Source organism: Echeneis naucrates, chromosome 17 (genome assembly GCF_900963305.1).
Source record: "Echeneis naucrates chromosome 17, fEcheNa1.1, whole genome shotgun sequence".
NCBI classification, from domain to species: Eukaryota; Metazoa; Chordata; class Actinopteri; order Carangiformes; family Echeneidae; genus Echeneis; species Echeneis naucrates.
The window spans coordinates 6,541,910-6,564,483 of NC_042527.1; the positions used below are offsets into that span (position 1 = coordinate 6,541,910).

The 22,574-nt window shown below is 41.2% G+C and overlaps 3 protein-coding genes across 3 annotated transcripts; 1 reads left to right on the forward strand and 2 right to left on the reverse strand.

Annotated features, from left to right (window-relative positions):
* Window positions 1-3,862: 3,862 nt before the first annotated feature.
* ints15 (integrator complex subunit 15) lies at window positions 3,863-7,395 on the reverse strand. The gene is made up of 8 exons (XM_029525290.1): window positions 7,282-7,395; window positions 6,559-6,759; window positions 6,245-6,466; window positions 5,973-6,138; window positions 5,513-5,790; window positions 5,183-5,420; window positions 4,458-4,497; window positions 3,863-4,272 (listed from the first exon to the last, which is right to left on the reverse strand). Exons 2-8 carry the CDS (start codon window positions 6,751-6,753, stop codon window positions 4,038-4,040), a joined length of 1,374 nt encoding a protein of 457 aa, XP_029381150.1. The 5' UTR covers window positions 6,754-6,759; window positions 7,282-7,395; the 3' UTR covers window positions 3,863-4,037.
* Window positions 7,396-8,020: 625 nt separating this feature from the next.
* rgs11 (regulator of G protein signaling 11) lies at window positions 8,021-14,190 on the forward strand. Its single transcript, XM_029524539.1, has 17 exons — window positions 8,021-8,153; window positions 8,413-8,509; window positions 8,711-8,761; window positions 9,536-9,642; window positions 9,859-9,910; window positions 10,202-10,260; window positions 10,386-10,462; window positions 10,549-10,630; window positions 11,425-11,493; window positions 11,790-11,813; window positions 11,916-11,977; window positions 12,295-12,408; window positions 12,604-12,719; window positions 13,329-13,416; window positions 13,499-13,637; window positions 13,787-13,869; window positions 13,974-14,190. The coding sequence occupies exons 1-17, from the start codon at window positions 8,091-8,093 to the stop codon at window positions 14,113-14,115; spliced, it is 1,425 nt and encodes a 474-aa protein (XP_029380399.1). The 5' UTR covers window positions 8,021-8,090; the 3' UTR covers window positions 14,116-14,190.
* A 1,407-nt stretch (window positions 14,191-15,597) lies between these two features.
* On the reverse strand, window positions 15,598-21,616 carry pgap6 (post-glycosylphosphatidylinositol attachment to proteins 6). The gene is made up of 13 exons (XM_029525044.1): window positions 21,459-21,616; window positions 20,641-20,824; window positions 20,317-20,518; window positions 19,634-19,761; window positions 19,249-19,514; window positions 18,814-19,154; window positions 18,599-18,695; window positions 18,368-18,482; window positions 17,946-18,088; window positions 17,677-17,855; window positions 17,323-17,469; window positions 17,080-17,196; window positions 15,598-16,936 (listed from the first exon to the last, which is right to left on the reverse strand). The coding sequence occupies exons 1-13, from the start codon at window positions 21,520-21,522 to the stop codon at window positions 16,613-16,615; spliced, it is 2,307 nt and encodes a 768-aa protein (XP_029380904.1). The 5' UTR covers window positions 21,523-21,616; the 3' UTR covers window positions 15,598-16,612.
* Window positions 21,617-22,574: the final 958 nt, after the last annotated feature.

Here is a 22,574-nt window from a genome sequence, read left to right on the forward strand (position 1 = left end):
GTAGTGGGCAGGGGCAAAACAGTCGCCACCGGTGGTAAATTATTTCTAAATCTTTGTGAACAGGAGCCTACTTTTATTTTCTCATGCTAGGTTTTGCAATCTGGTTTATTTACCATCACTCCTAATTATTGATTATTGAGTGAAAACAGCCATGGAAAGGTTATGTAAGTGTCCCTATAATTGCTCTTTGGGCATCATAATGATATGTTTATACCTACTTCCAAGCTGAAAACATGCATTTTCTACAAACCAGTCATTTGGTGGTCTGAGCTCAGGTTTTAATAATTTTCCCACGGTATAATTTTCCTACAATTTGTATCATGTTTGTAGCTGCTTTGAAAAATATAGAGTATTTTTCAGCTGCTCTTGAAATTTTAAATAGCCAAATACAACACCTTTAAATCTACAGTTTCTTAAGAATGCATCGGTACCCAAGATTAAATTTACAAACTTACTGTCCTGCTGAGCAAAACACTGGACATGATGGGAATTTATTGTTTCTTCTCCTGAAAACAACAGTCTCACTGTTGAGGATTTACAGTTCTAAAAGTTCAACGACATTTTTTTCATCCAGTCGTTGTTACAGCTTCATGCAACTGCAGGCCAAGAATGTGAAGTTGCTATTGAGACTATAGTCAGAATGAGTTTCACTGGATTCTTTTATCTGTGTGATCACGACTTGACACTCTGATACGTTCTAGCTATTTCCAGACCCGTCTTGCAGCATAATGTAATGATGCCCTAGCACTGACCTGAACCGTTAGGTTTGGAATTGTTCATTCTGCAAATAGGTTGGAGGTGAGCGGCACAGCAAGCCCACAGATTTCCACAGTATCTGTAGCTGCATTCATGTCACTGTAACAATGCTCCAACTGTGAGAAAGCAGTGGAGAAAATGTTTTCTCAGAGAAAACTAATAAAGCAAGGAGGAGGTGGTTCTGAAGTTTTACTGGAAATGTTGGGCTATTTTTTTAAGACATGTCCAGTACCCAGAGATACCTAATCCAATGTGCCAAAATGATTAAGAAACACCTAATTTAACACCCAAGTTCTGCTCTTTCGGTCAAATTAATTGTCGTATTTGAATAAATAAAATCAGATACTTTACATAAGTTAGTTTAGTTAAACTGAGATGAAACCAACGTTCAATATCTCCCAGTTTTTAACAGCTTTAATGATCCAAGGACTTTTCATTAGGTAGCTTCAGGGTTAAACTTTCCCATTTGTAAAAAATTGATTTATGACCAAATACCCACAAAACTAATAACATGTCCACAAATCTCTACTCAATCAACCCAACTGGGTTAATTCAATGTCTGCATGACAACGTGTTAAAATGAACTGATTAACATGATAACTATGAACTTCCGAGACATCAGTATGTTATTTTTGAGATTGTCAGTATTAATGTTGCTGCTCACTGTGTAATGTGGTTCCTTCTCACACACTCATTAATAACCACAAAAAAATTCACAGACACAAGGAAGTCTAACTGTTTATCAGGGAGGATGTTCAGTCTATTCTTTTCACAGAAATAAATCCGTTTCTTAAGATCACCTCTGTCTAAAAACTGTTTTAACACTCGGGTGTGTTTGTTTCTGTGGTGAGGAGGATTATGAGAGCAGACTTCGCAGAATGTAAACTCAGTTATAGTGATTCTCACTTTGAGAAAAGCAAATGATGGTGGTCTCTCAGTAACCACAGCTGGACTTACAGGCTCTTATGGATAAACACTTGTTTTGCAGGATCTAAAGTAAAAAGTAAAGTAAGCCTGTTAATGATACCTTATGTTGTAATATACATATATTTACTTCAGTATTCTGTCAATTACATGATTACCAAAAGTCAGGTGAAAGAGATTTGTTTGAAAGCCTGATGACCTTGATTATTCTTTCAAATTACCAGTTGCTTGGTTAAGGAAGCATGATCAACTATAAACCACAGAACACCTGGCAAAAGATAAGTCATTACAAAAATACAATATGGAGTGAAAAAGGTTGTGAACAGAGGTTTCATTACTTTCTTTATTCCTGCCTTCCACTTCTTTCGAACATGAGATTGAAAGTTGCACGCCTGAATTTCAAAATTTCTTTGTGACTTAGCAGAGTAGCCATTAATGAGCTAATGTCTGAAATTATTCCAAGCAAATCACAATTAAGGTTCACTCATCTGGTTTATGTTTAGCGTGGAGTTCTGAGGTGAATCAAATTTTATGTTTGGCCTTGGGTGGTTTTCTCTTATAACAGAAACCACGACTCTGCAGCTGCTGACACAGACAGTCCCACTCAACCACAATGCACACCTGTGAGAAGGAACCACCCACACAAATCTGAGAAAAATGTGCCTTTTGCTTCAAACTACAAAAAATTTGCACAGACAGCAGCTCAGCATATTTGGTGTTATGGTACACCGGTGCACCATTTTTCCAACCAGGGTTGAATAAATTTACTTGAATAAGTAGGCAATTGTTTGAAAGGTGCAGTAAGAGGCTAGATGAAGTATTGTGAACTTTCTACACATGATCAACGTAAGATCATAACTCACAGAGGAAGGTTGACAGAAAAAACACGCTTTGAGCACATAATTTTCAATAGATTTAATGAATATTCAAAATGGTTCCCAGAAACTGGAAACTTAAACGGCCCAAAAGCACATTTCATTAATAGAAACAAAACAAATATTATCTTTGCTTTGTCTTTGATCTTTACTTCTTCACTTGCATATTATCTACGGTCACCCTCCCCCAGCCCAACAGCAATGCATCGCTTGTCCAGAAAAGATATCCTTATCACTCCCCCACCCATGACCCCTGCAGGAGGAAGACTACAGGCCATAAAGTCTCACATTAGCATGAATACAGGAACCTTCAACCGACCATAACCAATGCACTCGGGAAACAATACAATGTGGCAGCTGGAATGTAGCTTCTACATCTGGTTGGTCAAGTTTTTCCAGTATGTATTGAGGAAATGATGTGTACTTCACTGTAGAAAAAATATGAACATTTTATTACATTAAAATGGAAAAGGAAGTAGTAGCTGTTATTTGTCAGTGGTGAGTAGACTAACACAAAAGGAGCTCTCAGTATGTTTACTTCCCCCTCAGCACACCTGCATAAAAATAATGTGATGCCAACTAAGAGGGATGAAGTAAAGAAGGGAGGATAAAATGCATGTTGATTAGGATCCTCAAAACCCAACTTCTCCTATAAATGTCCAGCTCAAACTTGTCCTAAACCTTGTGTAACCTTGTTGTGTAAAAATGCTTACAAGACTGTGCAGTCACTTCACAGTGACCACTGGATGGATGGATGATGCAATGCTCATCGTGGATGAGGGCAGTTGAGGTCTTGCAGAGGGTTGAACAGCCTTCACTTTTTCGCCCTGCTGCAGATGAATGATACACTATCTGTCTCAAAACATAACCTCAGATATACACCCTACACTGGCTCCCAATGACTCTTGACATCTTTGGTTACATAAGGTGTTAAGTTTGAGGAAGATGTTGAACCTTAAGATATTTGCTAACATGAACCTCTGGCTATGTTTCATTGCATTCACGAGTTACATTGAAATGCACAAAGAAGTAGATTTTTCCTCTCTGTGAAATTCTTATTTTTTTTCCCATGTATGCTAATACGTTTGTCCCCGGGAAAAATGTTTTAGAGCTTGTTCAACAGAAAAAAAAGGAATAGAACATTTTAGCGTAATTAACATAAAACATATGTCGGCTCATGCAATAATTATGCTCTCATGCCATTTGGTAATTTGAAAAAAAAATCAAATGAGGCACTGAAATATGGCCCCTTCTCAGGCTTTTAATACAGTGACAACAAGTGGTTGGATAAAGAACAACACCAAGAGGGAAGTAAAAAAATATTTATTGGACAAACATGTTAGCCTCACAAACGCACAACATGAAAATACAAATAGCAACTCGTGCCTGTCAACAGACAAAAACACCCATTACCCAACAAGCGCACACGTGCACACATGCACACACATTTCACATCTACAAACCATATCGACATTTATTCTTTTAGTGACTGGGTCGGAAGGGAAATGGCATCCCTGTCATGAAAGGCTGCCCGGGGTACTGAGGGTGCGAGGAGGGGTGGTTGGTGAGAGGTGTGTGTGGTGTGTGTGGTGTGTGTGCAGGGTGTGTGGGGTGTGAGGCGATGGGAGAATGAGCTGCATGTGGGCTGAACGCCAGTGGGGGAGTGTGGATGTTGTTGTAGTACATTACTGGGCCTGACAACACCAACTGGAGCAAACTGGGGATACAAAAACACAAAAGGAGCAAACATGAAGAAATGATGGTTGAGATTGGATTTAAGTAATTCCTCAAGCAAGGATTCACTCTTAACGAGAGGGTAATAATTATTTTTGTGTGTAGTTCTAAAAAAGAAAGAAAGAATTGTAAAAGATTTACTAAAGGAAGTCAACACTTGACTCTTACTTGTTATGAGGGAGGCGGGAACAGATGGCTCTCAGGTCCTCTGTACAGGCAATATGACATGTAATGAGTAGTCAAACGCCACAGCATGATGAAATAACAAATATTATAAATATCTAACCACTGAATCGTTTACTTATTAACCATCACTTAAGACTGGAATCTGTGACCCTACACGTGTTGCCCTTTCCTGGTCTAAAACATCAAATGCAGAGATGTTGCAGATAGAAAGTACTGTGCCTGACCCATATTCCTTTATACTTCAATACAAATAAAAATGGGAAAATTTCACAATCTTAAAAAAATTTGACTTTGCTAGGCTTTCACATACATCTTATTCATGAAGTTAAAATATGGTGTGAGAAGTGTAGCTTCAAAGGTTCAGCCTCAAATGAAGTTCATCTGTAAACCAGGACATGTATGACCTGAGAAACCCTTCCATATTGACACTTCCAGAGTCTACAGTCTCCAGTGTTCATGTGGTTTTATGATAGCTTACCACATAAATGAAATACTTATGGTAGGTAGGCTCTGAGCATTTCCTCTTTCCATTGATAATATAGTAAAGATGGACTGGGGAGGAACACGAAGCAGCAATTTCCTGGTGGGTGGGGTCCTTTCAAAGTAACTCATTTACTCGTTCCACAGTACAAAAGTAAACTCTCTGTCTACCTCTCTGTTACTGTCTGACCTGCTACCTCTGAAATACTTATTTTCCAAACTCTTACCTCTCGAGCAGAGCAAGGCTCCATTAGCCATGGCCACCTGTAGGGCCTGTGCCAGTCGGTCCAGAGTCAGCTGAGACAATGCATGTGTGTCCGTGGATGATGTGTGTGTATGTTTGTCAGCCTGGTCCAATAGTCTGGAAAGATCAGAGGTCAGTGCGGCCAAGGACTCCATCTGTAGCAGTGCCAGGCGACCGAAAAGCCCCTTCTCATTGAGTATATTTGGCAGGAGCATAAAGACCTAAATGTTGCAGGAGATAGATAATAGCAATAGAATGAAAATATGCACACAGTTCATACTGTAAATAAATGTGTTTATGAAAACACACATACCTGTAAAACACTTAGATGAAGTGCAGAGAACAGAGGCCCTGTGTCTGGCTCATTCTCAGTGCTGCCATTGGTCAACACCTGCTTCTTGTCTCTCCTGTAGGCCAGTGGGGCTTTGACACACCAACGCATCAACCCCCCTAAAGGTGTGACATCAAGTGAGCTGATTGGCTGGCTGCCAGAGAGGGGTGTATTCAGGAAGGTAATTAGGACCAGGCGAGGGTCATCTTGGATCCACGACACAATCATCTGGAGGAGTTCTAGTGGAGGGGTGAGCTCCTCTATACACACACACACACACAGGTACAAGTTAAAATGACAAAATATACAAAAAATTACAACTTAGTATATATACTGTTTCTGCCCACATTAAAGATTTTGCAGATGTCAAACCCCATTTTATGAATATTCCAGTCTGTTTTTTTTTTTTTTTTTGCAGTTCTGTCTTATCCCACCAAAGTACCTGAGGTGAGGTCATAGAGTGTGGTGACAGCGGTGATGAATTGGCAGCAGAAACGAGGGCTTGCACTGTGGATGTTCTGCAGGGTGGGTACTGAGCCTGGGACCATACTGCAATAATCATCCACCAACACCTGCGCCAGTCGTACGCAGTACACACAGTGGGTTCTCTGCAGAACAGTAAGTTCATTGCATTGACAATTAGTATGCATATAACCAAAGCACATAGAAGATACAGATTTCTATTAAAATATGAGGGAGTGTTGAGATTCGCACCTGTAACCAGGTAGCAGCACATTCCAGGATTGGGATCCTGCCCACAGCGATTGCCATGGAGACCAACTTGCCAAGCAGTGCCATGCGGCTTTCATCGGCCTGGTTTCCTTGGAGACTGAAGAGGGCAGAGAACATCAGTTGACGCACAGTGTCACGGCTCTGCTCCTGAAAACAGCTGCACATGATCTCCAACAGCTGGAGCTCCTGGAGAGCGCTCATCCTCTGTAGGAAAGAGGCATAACAGGAACAATTTACTGTCTCTCGCATTTGTGTATTACCTGGCAGTTGTGCACACACACACGTTCATTTCTCACCCTGCCAGGGGTGTTTCTGTCCTTGGGTGCATGAAGAATGAACTCCTCAACCAGCTCCAGGGTTTTGGAGTCGACCTGAGGAGGCTGCCTCCCGGACTGCACCAGGTTACAGATATAGATATCCAGGTGATACAACAGCTCTTTGGCCGCACTCAGCACATCCCGAGGCAGCAGCGACTGACGGATGTCACCCATGACCTCCTGGAAGAGACCATACAAAATTTGCAAGTTTCACGGTTTATTGCAGGCTCGAGAGTGATTTGTTTTTAAGTGGGTGATAAAACAGCTGTGAGACTATTTTCCTTTTAACATTCAGATTATCCAACATGACTTAATTTAGGAAATCCTACCAATATTTGTTCTTATACGAGAAAAACTGAACGATATACATCTAGATACAGAATAATGCTGATCCTCAGCGTACGTTGTATAAAAAAAGGAAAAACAGCGATATGATGGTACAGCCAGAAGATGAGTAATTGTTAACTGATGTTTTGCAATCACATTAGTATATAACACTGTAACAAACTGTAGGAGCACAGCTATAACTCAACATTGTTCACTAGAAGCTACGTACGAGTCGGTCCCCTCCATCCTGCTGCTACAGCTACTGTTAGCAACGTTAGCTAAGAGATGCTTTTTACTCCCAAGCTTGTGTCGAGCGACTTATTTTTATCCCTAGAAGCCTCGTCAAAATAAATGCTTATTCAACTGGAACCTTACCTCCGTAAAAATCTCTATATTTACTGAATAAATTAGCCGACGATGAGACGAGCGAGCTGTCTCACAACAGCAGCGGAACAACTTCCTTCGTCTACGGAAGCCTGCATGGGACCAAAGTCCTGTTGTTGCCTTTTCACTGGAGTCGGGGCATGTGGTGGCGAACAAATGTCAACAAAGACTGCCACAGTGTTAGCTGTCACTTCTGTGCTCAAAACTTTAAGTGATCAAACTCTTTACATAGGATGGAATCAGCATAAAATCACTAACGTGAAATAATAAATAAGAGATGTTTTAGTTTTCTAATAAAGAATAAAATGTCAGAACATAAAAGTCGCGATTTTTGATGAAGCAATTACATTTATTTGATCAGACACATAATTAAATAATAAGAAAATAATCGTGGTGTATTTTCTTTATTTAAACCATCTCCTTTTCACATAAAACCTGTTAGTGAATAGATGAATAATTTATTTGAGGAATGCTGAACATGTAGCTGGTTTAGAGGTGCTGGGTGGCGATAACCGACTTTTTTTCACTTATTATATTTGGTTTTGTAACATTTAATTATACTTCCTAGATTTACATCAGTTCATTCAGTTGTCTTATATATGAAAAATCATCTAAAATTATGTTTTCGCCTGTGTACACAAACACACCGTAATCCTCTCTAATCTTCACGGGAACGCGCCCGGACCTCCCGGTGGAAAGAAAAAACGGCAAACAGCTGTGCACTCTCTGCTGCGCGCTCCCGGCAGCACTTCGGTTTTAGCACTTTACCGCCCCGTCGAGTGATCCGAGCCGCCGGCAAGATGACCATCAACACCCTGGCTAAAGGAGGGTGGCACCGGGAGCAGATGACATGCTTTCGAAAGGTAACTCCACATGGATCTGCATCTTTGTGTCATTTTCCAACATGTGGCCTGGCAGAGTATGTATAATCCTGTATGATTATTGAAACGCACAACACATTCAAACGCGCACCAGCATAAAACAAGTTTTTGGATGGTGGAAAATTGATGTCTGTTTGATTTTAAGAGTTATGTGAGTCTTTTTGACTGCTTGTATCTACTGTGTTTATTCATTCACCTTAATGCGCGCGCTCGCGCGCGCGTGTGTGTGTTGCCTTGACAGATGGAGAAAGTGATTGTGGCCATGCAGGACCCTGACATGGGCATGAAGATGAGAAATCAGAGGCTCCTCATCACTGTCATTCCTCATGCCATGACAGGTGTGTACTTGTGTTTGTGTGTGTCTCTTCATGTCAGGGTGCATTAGCATGTGTGTGTGCATGTGAAGACATGGACGTAGCAGCTTGTCCCAGCAGTCATGCATAATGCAGCAGTGAATTTTGGAGAAACACTCTGCTTTGCAGGGAAGAAGAAAGTTTGCCCCAATTTCTGATCTCCTCTATGTGGATCTTTGTCTGCAGGCCGTGATATCATTGACTGGTTGATCCAGAAATACAGCATTTGTGAGGAAGGTAAGTATGTATACTAACTGCTGGATGCCGTGTGTGATAGTGAATTTTGACAGATCAGCTATGATTCTTTGGTTAAGTCCGTCTGGCTTGTTGTGTGTCGTTGCTAATGTGTTGCCAGGATATGGTGTTTTCTCTCAAGCTGGTGTGATAGTGATGTGAATGTTGTGTGTATGTGTGTGTGTGTGAGAGTATTGTGGTGGTTGCTGTTTCCAGTAAACACAAATGGTGTGAACCTCAAAGGATCCCATTTTGATTAACTCACCTGATGATCTGGATTTGATTAATGTCCCTGTGGAGGCTTTCACCAAGAGGAAAAAGTAGTTAGTCAGCAAAAGAGAAAGCTGATTAAAATGTAATGCAAAGATTTTTTTGGTAGCTGTCACTCACAAAAGTAGGGCTTTTAACAAATGAGACCAGGCTGAAGATTGATGATGCATTTTATCACCGGGACAAAGCCTTCATTTGAGAGCCTGCTGACAGCATGCTAGGATGTGATAGGAAATGTGCGATAAATGAAACCAACAGCATTTTATTCCTCATGGCTCTGTCATGTGCCATCAAACATGACACATGTAGAAAAACAAAAACCAGGGGAATATATTTATTATATTTTGTAACCTCATATCATTTGTCATTTCTCACAAACATTGATGGTTGTGAAAAGATTTATACCTCGAAAAGAATGTAAACTTGACAGAAAACTGATGACTCCTAAACACACCAAGACAGAAAGAGTGGCTGACTTGGAATTTCTTCTTCTGTGGTTTTCAACAGAGGCTCTGCACCTCGGTGGCATGCTTGTGCGATACGGATACATTTACCCTCTCAAAGAGCCAAGATCTCTTGTGTTGCGAGCTGATGAGTCACCCTATCGCTTCCAGGTCAGATGATTTTCCTGTTCTTTCTGTATTCTTGTAATAACCCACCCTCCCAATCTGCCTATGGCAAAACTATCACCTTCTCTTCACCACCGTCTACCTCCATTTGTCCCTCTCTCCATTAGCCCATTTCCTAATCCCCACCTCCATCTGCCATCCTCTGCTACCACTTTTTTACCACATACTACAGCATCAAAAAATGCCACTTGTTTTTCTCAGACTCCTTACTTCTGGACTAGTACCAGATGGCCTGCCTCAGAACTGGACTATGGTAAGACCAAAATAAACTAAGGAGGGGAGGTATTAGAAATAAACAACCTCTTGATATGTTGCATATGTGTTTATGAGGGAAAATAACCGTACTAATGGACAATATACACAAAAAGGAAAAACAATGATGCAAAGCTCTACTTTTAAAGGGAAAACCTGACGTAATAGGAGTCCTGATAAGTATTTACATGTTTAAAGCAGAAACAGATGATGTAGGTCTGGACACTAATCTCTAAACCTCTGTGTCCATTTCTTTGTTGATGCTTTCATTTTACTTCTTATATCCCATCAGCAATCTATTTGGCTAAGAAGAACATAAGGAAACAAGGAGAGCTCATGGAATATGAAAAGGTGAGGAAAGTGTGTGTGGGTGTGAGAGAGTCTGTAAAGGACTAACTGAATATACGTTGTTTATTGTGAAATTCAGCAGTAAGTGTGTGGTAAGAGGCCTGTGTCATTTTCATCTTCCTTTTTAGGAGAGGTACAGTTTGTTGCACAAGAGGATCAACCACACCTGGGACTTTGTGGTGATGCAAGCAAGAGAGCAACTCAGGTACATTCAGACGTTACCCTTCCACTCTGCGCCACACACCACACACACACACACACACACACACTTAATGTGTGATTTATGTTTAGAGCATCCAAACAGAGGCGGAAGGCAGACCGCATTGTCCTAGAGTGTCAGGAGCAGGCTTACTGGCTCATCAACAGACCTCCGGTATGTTTACTGCACTATTCTGCTCTACTGTAAAATACTTTACTCTTTTCAACTCTACCCTATAGTGTAATACATTACTGTTATAATACACAGATCCATCTGTGCTTTTCTTTATTCTCTATGACACACTCCATAATCTACTATAACTGTACACATATAATAAAACATGAGTTGTATGGCACTATACAACTAAAGATTGTATCAGAGAATATAAAACAGACAGAAGTCCCATGAATGTTCCCCTACACTCCCTTTGGCCTCATCCATGAAATATTCAACCCATCTGGTGAAAGCCTCAGCTGACAACAGAGAGAGAAGAGGGAGAGAAAGAGAGAGAGAACAAGAAAGGCAGAGAGAGAGAAAGAATTTCTATATCTGTTATCTAAATACCACAGCGGCTGGCCATTTGATCCTTAAACAGACACGGAAGGAGAGAAGGGGAAATGTGTGTGTGTGTGTGTCTGTGTGGGTGGATGAGGGGACAGGAGACAAGGAAGAAGGGGATGATAGGAAGTGTGAAGGTAATGAGCGACTGAGAAGAGGGTGAAGCAAAGGACAAGGCTTTGGAGGAGGGACTCCATCTTTTCTTGCCTTTATGAATTAGGGACAAAGGCATGTGGAGAAAGAAAGACAAACCTGGGAATAAAAGTGAGATGTAGTGGAGCGGAAAGCTCACGGAAGGATAAGTGCTCACTCACAGACATCACTCACATACTCTCTCTCTCATGCGCATACGCATACACATACAGACCCAATGGCAAACATATTACACTTATGCATATTGTTGTTTTCAGCCTGGGGCACATAATGCATTGGAAATGTCTCTACAGAGGCCAAATAACTTCAGCTCACAAGTTGTGGTGGTCAGTGACATCATCATATTTCTTTACTTTCTTTATATTCCCCCCTGAAATACTAAATGTGATAACACATCTACTGTCCTATCTCTTTTAATCTTGTTTGATTGCTCTTCCTCTTTCTTCTTCCTGTTGGAATTATTCCAAAGTAAGTGTCCATAAAAGATGCACTGTATCTTATTTGTAAGAGTAGACAAACAGATACAGAGAAGCTGCCTTCTTCTACTGATATGACATGAATGTGTGAAGCCGTCAGCGTGTGACCTGACGACATGACTCTCTGTTTCTCTTTAAAGATTTAGAAAAGCGACTACTACAAAAGAGAGGTAAACATCATGCATGATTCATATGACAACCCTTTAAAGTTGTAACTTTCAAGTCTATATTAAAGCTCACTCTGTGTGTGCATTTGGCTTCCTTGTTTCCAGATTGAGATCTGCAGAAGGGCCCTTGGAAGAAACCGTGTAAAGTCATCCATCTGCTTAGAAGGGTTTGTGTTGGTTTGATGAATACACACATGCAGATACACACACACACACACACACACACACATATAGACACACATAAAGACTAATGGATGTGACGTTGCCTGACTTGAACTATGTCTCCAGCACACACTTGCACGCATACACACATGCTCATAAAGCTGACTACCCCCACTGTAAGAGCCACTAATGGATGCTTCCTGAGGCAAGTTGGAATTAGTGGCCATTAAGTCTTATGATCTGCTACACTAATACAATAATACTGTGTGTTTGTGCGTTTCTGCGTGTGTGGATGCCTCTGCATTTGTGTGTGGGTCTGCAGTTTTGTGAAATACAGTGAGCAGTACCAGAACCACGATCCCATTATGCAAGGCTGTCTCCCCAGTAACCCCTGGATCTCTGATGACACCGCACACTGGACAATGAACACAGACATGTGAGGGAACACACACAGACGCACACAAACCCTAACACTAACCCTGATAAATATAAACTACAGTCCCAAGTCTAGACACTTTGGATAATCTGTTTTCAGCTTTCCGTTAATGTTTAAGTAAAAAAAAAAAAAAAAAAAATCAGTTTTTATGACAAATGTTTTTTTTTCCCATTGTTTCTGTGTTTCTACGAGCAGAGTGCCCACCCCGACGCGTCTTCGAGTGGAGCGTTGGAGCTTCAGCTTCATGGAACTTCTCAATGACTCCATAGGGAGGCGGGAGTTCATGACCTACCTGGAGAAAGAGTTTAGTGGTGAGGAATACCACATCTGGTATTCTATTCCACAGCATTTTCTTCTTCTTCTGTGTGTGAGCATGAGCCCTGAATCCTGATGATTATCACATCAGAAATGATAGGATACAGATGACTTTGAAAGGAATATCAGACACGGAACATCCCATCTTTCTTCTCATCCCACTGTGGTATAAATTGGCAATGGAGTACTGCATAATGAATAATTATTCAAATGTGGAAGGATAAAAAAATATGTGCATTTGTTATTCATATTAACCTTTAATTGATTCTCACTCTTATTAGCATTCAGCATTTCATTGTCTTCTCTAATGACATTTTCCAGTCCCAGTGGTGAGAACTGAGGTGAGTGGAAAGGTGGAGGTGGATGGAAAACAAGATTCATTTCTGTGAGGATGGAAAGATTAGGTTGGGAGGGCAGAGAGAAGCAAAGTAAACTAGATTTCAGACATGCTGCTCTGCAAGAAATATTGCCAAGGGCTAACGTTTTCCACAGAGGCCCCATTCTATAAAAAGCTTTGTGTTTCATTTTTTTCCCTGCATCATTGTTGTTTTATTCTCCTTCATCCATCCATACCAACATCTCCCCGTCTGTCTTTCTGCTTTCAGCGGAGAACCTATGTTTCTGGCAGGCCTGTGAGGAGATTAGACACGGAGAAAGTTCAAAGATCATCGAAAAAGTGGAAGAGGTCTACAAGTAAGATTACTGACAGACGTACATGCAGATACTTGCTGATTTACATGGTCGCATGACAGTCATTCTTTTGCCTGTGATTCAGAAACTTCCTGGCTCCTGGGGCTGCCCGCTGGGTCAACATTGACAGTAAGACAATGGATAAGACTCTGGAGGGGATCAAACGGCCACATCGTTTTGTTATGGATGATGCACAAATGCACATTTACTTCCTCATGAAAAAGGTCTGATCTTTGTGTCTATGATGTATGATATTTAGTTTAAATGGAGTGACTTGTCATAGCAGAAATTTCCATATATTTTACCTGAGCGGATGGTGCTATGGCTTTGTAAAGTCAGTCTATGTGTTTATGTTTGATATGTGCGTGTTTAGGACTCCTATCCACGATATCTTAAGTCTGACCTATACAAGAACATGCTGGCCAAAGCGATTGTCCCCCAGGAAACCAAAAAAAGGTGAGAGTTCAGATATGCTATCACATTATTCCTCATCTTCATCAAATCCCACTCATTTATTCTCTACCATTACAATTTGTCTTTATCCCTGCCTTTCTTCTCAGTGTGTTCCCTTTCATGAGGCGCCAGCGACACTCTAGCCCCTCCCCCGCTCAGGCCATCACCCAGGCGACTGAGGAAGACGGGCGTGCCAAGGGGGCCGGGCAAGCGGCAGGTACCAACTCTGCAGGTGGTTCCCAAGTCTGATGCCGGGGCCAGAAAAAAAAAAAAAAAAAGTATCAGACAATACCCTCTCTCTCCATTGTCTTGGTCATCACAGCAACCATCCCATAGTTTTCTCTGCTTATTGTTTCAAACTGTGTGAAAGCCTGGGCATCCTCACTGCTGCAGCATGGTTAGGATTTCAACATAGAGCTTCCTGTCTGAGCACAGGTTAATGCAAACCTCAGCAGCTTCACATATTGTTCCCAGAACACCAGCAGTGGACAGCAGACAGAGGAGCTTTAAGTGCTAATGTTACAGCCGTTACTGCTCCATATTCACGCTGCATCTACTGTACACCCTACCTATCAAAGTCTGAAAAAGCTGCCTAATTGTTTTTAACATTCACTCCTAGTACCAAGTCTTTCCTCCTCCCTCAGTAGCTTTTATGTAGAGTCTGTCTGCCTCTTACAGGCAGTCGTAGTTAAAGTGGCGGTGTGGAGAGAATAGAAATGTAAAATAACTGTTTTGTCAGAAAGTTAACTCAGCATGGAGCTTCTCATTGTGATTGTTGTTGCTGTTAATTTTGCTCAAGCATGTTTTCATCCCAATAAAATACCTAGACAGCATTCAGTGTTGTATGTGTGTGTGTGTGTGTGTGTGTGTGTGTGTGTGTGTGTGTGTGTGTGTGTGTGCGCCATCTTCAGCATGCCATGGAAAACTGCGCGCGGACATATAATCAGGCTTTTCAAAAGTTTTCTAGTTCTCTATTTTCTGTCTTCTCCTTTCTTCACATTCTTCTTTTCATTTGTATGTTTGCTCTTCATTATAGTCACATGGTTTGTTTTACATATACTGGATATGTATATTGACTGTAGCACAAGCTGCTACAGATTTTAGGCAAAATGCTGTTTTAACTACTGAAAAATTAATTATAATACCATTATTTTCTGCCACAGTTCAAACTTACAAGGTCTTCTTTCTACGTCTTTCTTCCTCAGCTGGTAGCTTTTATTGTTGTACATCCCTCTGATCTTCCCGCTGAGGGTGCCGTGGAAGCTGCAGTAGTTCTGCTGGTCTGGCTCCCTCTATTGGCTGCATGGTCATCAGGGTTATCTTCACTTAGAGTTGATTATTACACGTTTGAAATATTTGTAAGGTGGTTAACTGGAAGGTTTCTATTTTCCACATGTAAGGACAAAAAATCTCCCTCCTCTGATGCTCTGACATCTATATTTTAAATACTTTACACATCCTTTAGCCTAGCCACACCAAAGTATTGGACAGTTATGTGTAATGGTGATGATGTGATCTGCTGCACTCCTCTGACAGCTTTGTAGAATCATTACATTTACTAATGGAGATACACATAGACAAACACACAGAAATGTGTATTTTAAGACAGGGACTCTGAACATTTCTGAGGATTATAATAATCTGCTTCCCTTTATTCCCAATCCACTCTTTGGTGCATGAGTGTGTGTGCCTGAAGAAGGAAGGAAGAAAAATAAAACAGTGAGACTCGACTAATGAAAAGGAAAAATCCTTAAGCATCTTTATTTATACAAAATTTATTTTTGTTGGGCTAAATAATGTTTTTCTTTATATCTTTAGGTTTTTGATTGAGTGAAAAGTAATTGTTCAGTACATGGAAATAAAATCATGTTTTACACAGATCATTACATTTCCTAATCCTTACGTGGTATGACAGTTACAGTATGCTTTGGTGGTAGAATGCTTCTTCATCATCGTCCTTAAATAAATAAATAATCAACAAATTAAAATTACGTACACCCTTAAACAAAATAATTAAAGGCTACACATGCATGTCTGTCCAACATTTAAACATTCAACTTGAGCATGTGCAAAATCACAAAGGAGAAAATCATCACATAAACATAAAACATAAACATAACTTGGATCAAAGTAAGTAAGGAAAGTATGCAAGAGAGGAAACACATTCTCATACAGTACAAATAGGAGGCAGAGGCCGCAGTCATTTGACATCAGGTGCCCATTCATACATACACAGGCCATCTATAGAGATAATAGTGGGTTTAGTTTACTAATCAAAGTGCTTGAGAATGAATGCTGCTTTAAGGTTTTTGACCACAACATCCTGCAATGTTAAGTATTTTAAGACCTGGACTTGTTTGCAGGCATCAAGAAGCACCATCTATCAAAAACTCCTGCACCTGAACATGGCGCTCGGTGCACAGACACGCAGGTGATCAGTGGCTGAGAATCAGATGTAAAGAAAACAGAGGAAAACAAACTGGCTGATGTTGACATGAGGGGAAGGCATTAAAATGGGGTAGACAGCTGGTGATAAATGGCTTCCTTTAAATACTTATACTCCATGTGAAGGAACTAATATGAAGATTAAAAGAAAATGGATCAAGAAGTAGGGTTTGAATTCCTTGAAAAAGCTGGTAGGTAGACGCTATACAATGTTGTCAACAAATTGCGTGTGCAGTGATTACACAGCTGCCTAACAATCAATATCCAGTCTCTTTGCTTCCTTCCACCTTGTTTTATCCCGCTATGTGACAGTGTATAGTTCATCCTTGCCACTCTCACAGAGAGTGTATCCACAAACCCGGGGTCTCCAGCTCCAGCTCCACTTCCAGCCCCTGCTCCAACCCAACTTCTCCCTGCCCTTCTCCTTCGGCGGCAGCAGAAACACCACACAGCTGGCCACCAGGACGTGCCACAGCGAGTGTATGTAGTAGTAGTTGTCCTCTGTTTCAGCAAATATGTACAAGCATACCCCGATCAGAGCACAAACTGCCCCAGGGATCAGATAGAAGGCCCAGCGTCGCCAAGAAGGCGGGTAACAATGACGCCGATTCACCCCTCGGTACACCTGTCAACAGAAAGGAACCAAGACTATTGAATCTACATGATAGTTTTAATATTGCCTTTGTGCTGCGTGATTGGCTAGATGTACTATTTATCTCCATAGAAAGCAAGAGGGTTTTGCCACCAAGTTGCACAGAAGTATCTTACCCATGTAGTAATCATGATCAGAACTGCACAGAGGATGGGGCCCAGCAAGTTCCACAGGCCTTTGCGATCCAGTTGCATTGACATGGCAATCAGAAGAGCCCCGAGCATAAACAGAGTCTGCAAACATATAGTTGTAAGAAAAACACAGCATGAATTAATCACAGCTCTTCAAGTAATACTTAATTATAATGATTAGGTAGATGATGTGATGATAAAGAAAATTGTCAACTGTCAGCGTCTTACATATTTGAATACGTGTCTGATGCGAGCCATGCACAGGATGGTGACCCAGATGGAACAGATAGAGCCCAGAAAGTCACAGTACTGCAGGGTATCATAGTCCATTATACACAGAACGGCTATACCTGGCTGGTCACATGCATGGTAGAACTAGGAATACAAAAGGGAAAAAATAAGCATTGTGAAGCATAATAAGTAAAAGTAACAATGATGAAATTGAAATCAATAAAATGTTTTCCTGAATTTTCCCTCTTACAGAAGATTATAGGTCACAAGAGGATTAAGACACACCAGAAACTGGAATCATTTTTGACAGAAACATTCCTGCAATGTGAAAATGTAGCATAAATTTGTTACCGTGGAGAAAAACATTGTGAAGAGGTAGACGGATGCCTCAGTGAAGTACAACCGCTTGATGGCCACCACAAGGGCAGGCAGGAAGAACAGGTTACTGACAGTGAGCAACAGAGTTGCTATCAATTGGCGACTGTACGACTGAGCGGTCGAAGGATCAGTGCAGCCCCAACCACTCCAGCCTACACACACGCACAACACACATCATAATTATACAGTGATCCTAAATTAATGCATGACAAATAATAAGAACGTGCGCCTATGAGTCGTACCAGCCTTGCAGACACAGGCGCTGTACAGGTAGCTGTAGGATCTCAGTAGTCTACATTCACCATATGTCCCACAGTCCTCTACACAGGCACTGACAAACACCTCCGGGACCACATTCACCACTGATGTATTAACACAGTCACTGCTGCAAAAACAAAACAAAACAAAACAACAAAACAAACAAACCGGTGTTTCCATTGGACTTTTATCAGACCCAGATAATATGAGTCGTGTTCTGACAGAACAACTCAAATTTAGGGAGAAAAAAACTTTATACTAATACTATTAATATTATACTAAATTATAATATTAATTTGAAACAGCCAATATGTGAATTGACAACAATATACATAGCCTAGGATGTTAACATGAAAGAGATTCCATTTGGAAATATAAAAATACAACATGAATGTAATTGTGTTACCTGTTGCATGTGAGCTGCAGGGTGAGGTACCATGTTGTTGACTGAGGAAATGGCAGCCTGAGCAGAGCCTTCGGAGCACTGGCATTGACCTGAACACCATATCCTCCAAACAAACCTGCAGACATCATCATAGCGCTGTCAGATTAATGGAGGTACAGTTTTTTTACAGGTGATAACAGGATACAATCCTAAATTTGAATATGGATCTGTATTTGCAAATATGTGTGTTACCTGTTTGACAGGGCTGAGAGTGGTTGAGCTTGAGGACTGGAGCCCATTGAGAGAGACAAGCCACCACACTACTGCTGTTCCCAAGGGTTACATTAGTCTATGCAAACACAGGCAAAAACATGCAAAACAACTCAAAAACACACTAATCCTTGACAAAAGTATTTCTGTAAAATACTGTGTGCATACGTGCCTGTGTGTGATTCCACGGTACTCACAGTGTTGAGTGTGAGCTGCAGGTTTAGTGTCCCACCAGTGGCTAGTGTGTGCAGAGGGTAGGTGAGCAGTGTGGGGTGTGTGTGTGTAACGCTGACATTTGGCCCATTCACAGGGGTGAATCGGAGAGACAAAACATCCACTTCCTCGTAGAGGACAGGGATACTCCACACACACGCAGATGCCAACAGTGGCGTTAGCAGTGACGCAGACTCATTAAAGGCCACTATGTCTGTGCCCAATGAGCTGTTGCCATCTGATGTTGAGTTTGTGTAGCTGCTGTTGCCACAAAGTTTGTTGATGTCATCTGCTTTAAGGCCTACACTTTGTGGCTTACAGCCCACTAAAGTGAACACACACAAATGACAACAGAAGAAAATTAATTAAAAGCATTGTTTACAATGTGTGAAGTTTAAGATTTATGTTTCTATGGTCACCTGTGTAATTTGAGACAATGCTAAAGGTCACAGTTCGGTTGACTTGGCTGCTCTCAACAACAACTCGTAGCCAGGTGTGCCAGGGCGGGTTAGAAACCTCTGCTGAACAACTGATCCCTGAGCAGTTTACTGTTACTGGGCCATGTTGCAGAGAGGAGGAGCCGAGCCTGAGGACCAGTGAGCAGTTTCCAAAGTCTGCTCCCTCTCGTGATGAGCAGTTACCCACAGAGATGGAGAGAGAAGAGGAAAACTCTGGAACATACAACCTAAGACAAGCACAAATACTTTAGCTGCACCTGCTGTATATGACTGTTATAACTGTTTGTACAGTACACACAAATGAACCAAATTGAAAATTACACATGCATGCACGGACACTTCTTACTTAAGGCGAGCAGGTTGATTAAGGGTGGCAGTCTGTTGGAAGACTCTTCCCTGCAATAAAATGGGGGTGTCCACCGCTCTCCTGATTGACATCTGAGGTTGGAAGAAATATGAGCAGGAGGGAAACCCCTGACAGACAAAGAGAGAGAAAAATATTGAGTGTATATTCATGAACTGCTCCAAAGTTCTCTTCAAACTATTGAACAGATTTTTTTTAGCCTTTTCATAAATGTAAGTGCAATGTTTTACAAGTGAACGTCAAGCTGAAGAACTTTGCAGACAAATAGCATGTAAATAGAAACTGTCTGTCACAGCGAGCAGTTTTTAAATAGGACAGCGTGACCAGCTGCGACATGGAAAGAGTCCAAAAAAAGTCATTCAGAGCACAAGAATGTACTCAATCCTGCTCTTGTGGAACAGGTTGGCTTGAAGTGGAAATAGGCAAGTAACGCAAACACAGAATGCTGACACGTTATTTTACCCTTTGAACACAAAATAAATACCTGTCTGACATAAAAATGACGGACACACATACAGTCAAAGTTAAGTAAAAAGCTAATGCAACCAAGCCACAAACACATCTTCGTAAGAGTTGTTTAAAACATTGTAACCATTTTAATGTCAGACCTTGAAATAACAAAAACGTAAGACAGACAAGTACAAATTGGAAACAGCTCACCACACCTTCTGCTCTATGCGCCCATCATCTTCAGGCAGGTGGGCAGCGATGTACCAGTCACCAGGAGCAGGGTTGGAGAGGTTAAAGGTTGTGGAGCTGTGTGACGTTACTGGTAGGACCAGAGAAAGGCTGGGGGCCCACAGTGTTGAATTGGGAAATAAGGAACCTGTTGGGTTTATAACTGGAGGGGCACCCCATCGAATATGGCTATGAAAGAGAGAAAGAGAGAGAGAAGACACAATTGTACAGAATGTACATCATCACAGCTACGAATAAAGATTTAAAAAAGCAGCGGAGTGGATTTCACTCTAAAGGATCCTGTCCCTTACATGGTGACATTGTGCTGTCCACAGTTGAAGTTGTGGCCCTTGGTGACGGAGAAGAGCCAGCGAGCGATGGCAGTCTCCTCTGGCACGTGGAACCTCTGCAGCCTCACATTGCCATACCAGCCATACTTTGACAACTTCTCAGCTGGTTTGGATGAGAGCTCTGACACAAACGTCACCTGTCCATCTTTAGAGAATGGGATTTTTATAATCACGATAATGCATATATATTGATTCAAATTACATGACGACTCCTCTTAATTAATCTGCTCAAATACATGTCTGACAGTTAGCATCTGCATGAGCTGAATGGTCATTGGATATGAACTCCCCACAGAGCAAGGTGATGACTTCTCATGGGTTCAGTTTATTGTCGTTTCCAAAATGATGCATGCAGTTCTTAAGAATTGATAAGCTGAATAAAATCAAACAGAAAATGTTTGGCATTATTCTATTTTGAAAAAAAAAAAAAATGCTGCTTTGTTTTTTTTAAGAGTACAGTGAAGGAACACACGTTATACATGAGATGGAGAAAAGCTGAGAGAGCTGAACAGCAGAGAAGTTGTTACTCTAACGAATAATTCGAAAACACTCAACTTTCCCGAATGTCGGTCAGCTGAGTGTAAGTTAAAGGGCAAGCGGGCAGTTTGGTTGACTGAGAAACACTTCAAACATTCATGGCGTCAACTTGTGAGCGAGCTGTCAACGTATAAACCATTAGTAAACCTGAGCGAAGAGCTCAGGCTGCCTCCATTAGACGATGGCAACTCATGCTAACACCTGCTCGCCCGGACTCGACCCTTTCTGTGGGAAATACACACCGTCTCCTGAAGTCACAGCCGTCAGGACGACGAAGAGGAGACCGCGAACAAAACAAAGTGGCATGTTTCCTTTCTGGCTGGCCGGACCATTACACCGTCACGCCATTAGAAGCGGTTCTAATGTCACAATAACCTGTGTCTGAAGGGAAATCGGCACTTCCGGATTCGGATGGAGACAGCGTGACGCATGCACAGACGTCGGTGCTGCCTTTGGGGTCTGTCGGAATCTGTCAATATCACCGAAACGAAATTTTCTTTCCGTGAAAATCCACAGTTCCACAGTTCCGTAGACAACAACTTTGTGTGAATGACGCAAAGCTTAATACTCTAAAGGGATTTCAGATAAAGACCCTGCAATATTTATTCCTCAAGTATAACGATAATATTCCAGTGGAAAGCAGGGACGAGTGCAACACATTAAAAGGTCGCTGAACCAACTAGTCAGTCCCCATGAATAAGTCTTTCTCTCATTCTTTCATTTTAAAAACTTTGATCATCGACGTAAATCTTTAAGTTTATATTTGCTTTGCCCGATCACCAGCTATCACACCAGAGCTTTAAGAGCTCATTGGTTACCAACTTCATGACAATGTCTCCACAGGACTTTTTATTCTAACACTGCACAGGAAGTCTGTCATATCAACCGAGAGAGGCCAAAACTGAGATCAATGTCTGCCCTCTCTCACCTCAGGTCTTGTTTATTATTATTTTTTATTTTTATTTTTATTTTTTTAAAGAATAAAGGTAATGTTAGATAAGACAATATATGATCAGCTTAGTTATTAGGCCCACATCAGCTTGATTAGCTGTGAAGTGAATGATCATTGGCAGCATGCTAATAGTGGAAACGTGTTTGTTTACAGCATGCCAAATCATCAGACAGAGGAAGACAAGACAGCGGAGTCCCTCTGCTTTGTTGTGGAAATAGTCACAATGACATCAATGTTCAGTCATCTTCTTCATTTGTAGTATATAATTGATTAATTATGTGTATTTTAGGCACTTCAGTGTACATTGGGAGGGTTTGTAACCATGGAGTGACAGTTTTTAAATACATTTTGTAACCTGAACATTCTTCATAAAGCCACTGAAATATTTGTTTCATTAGTGGAGATA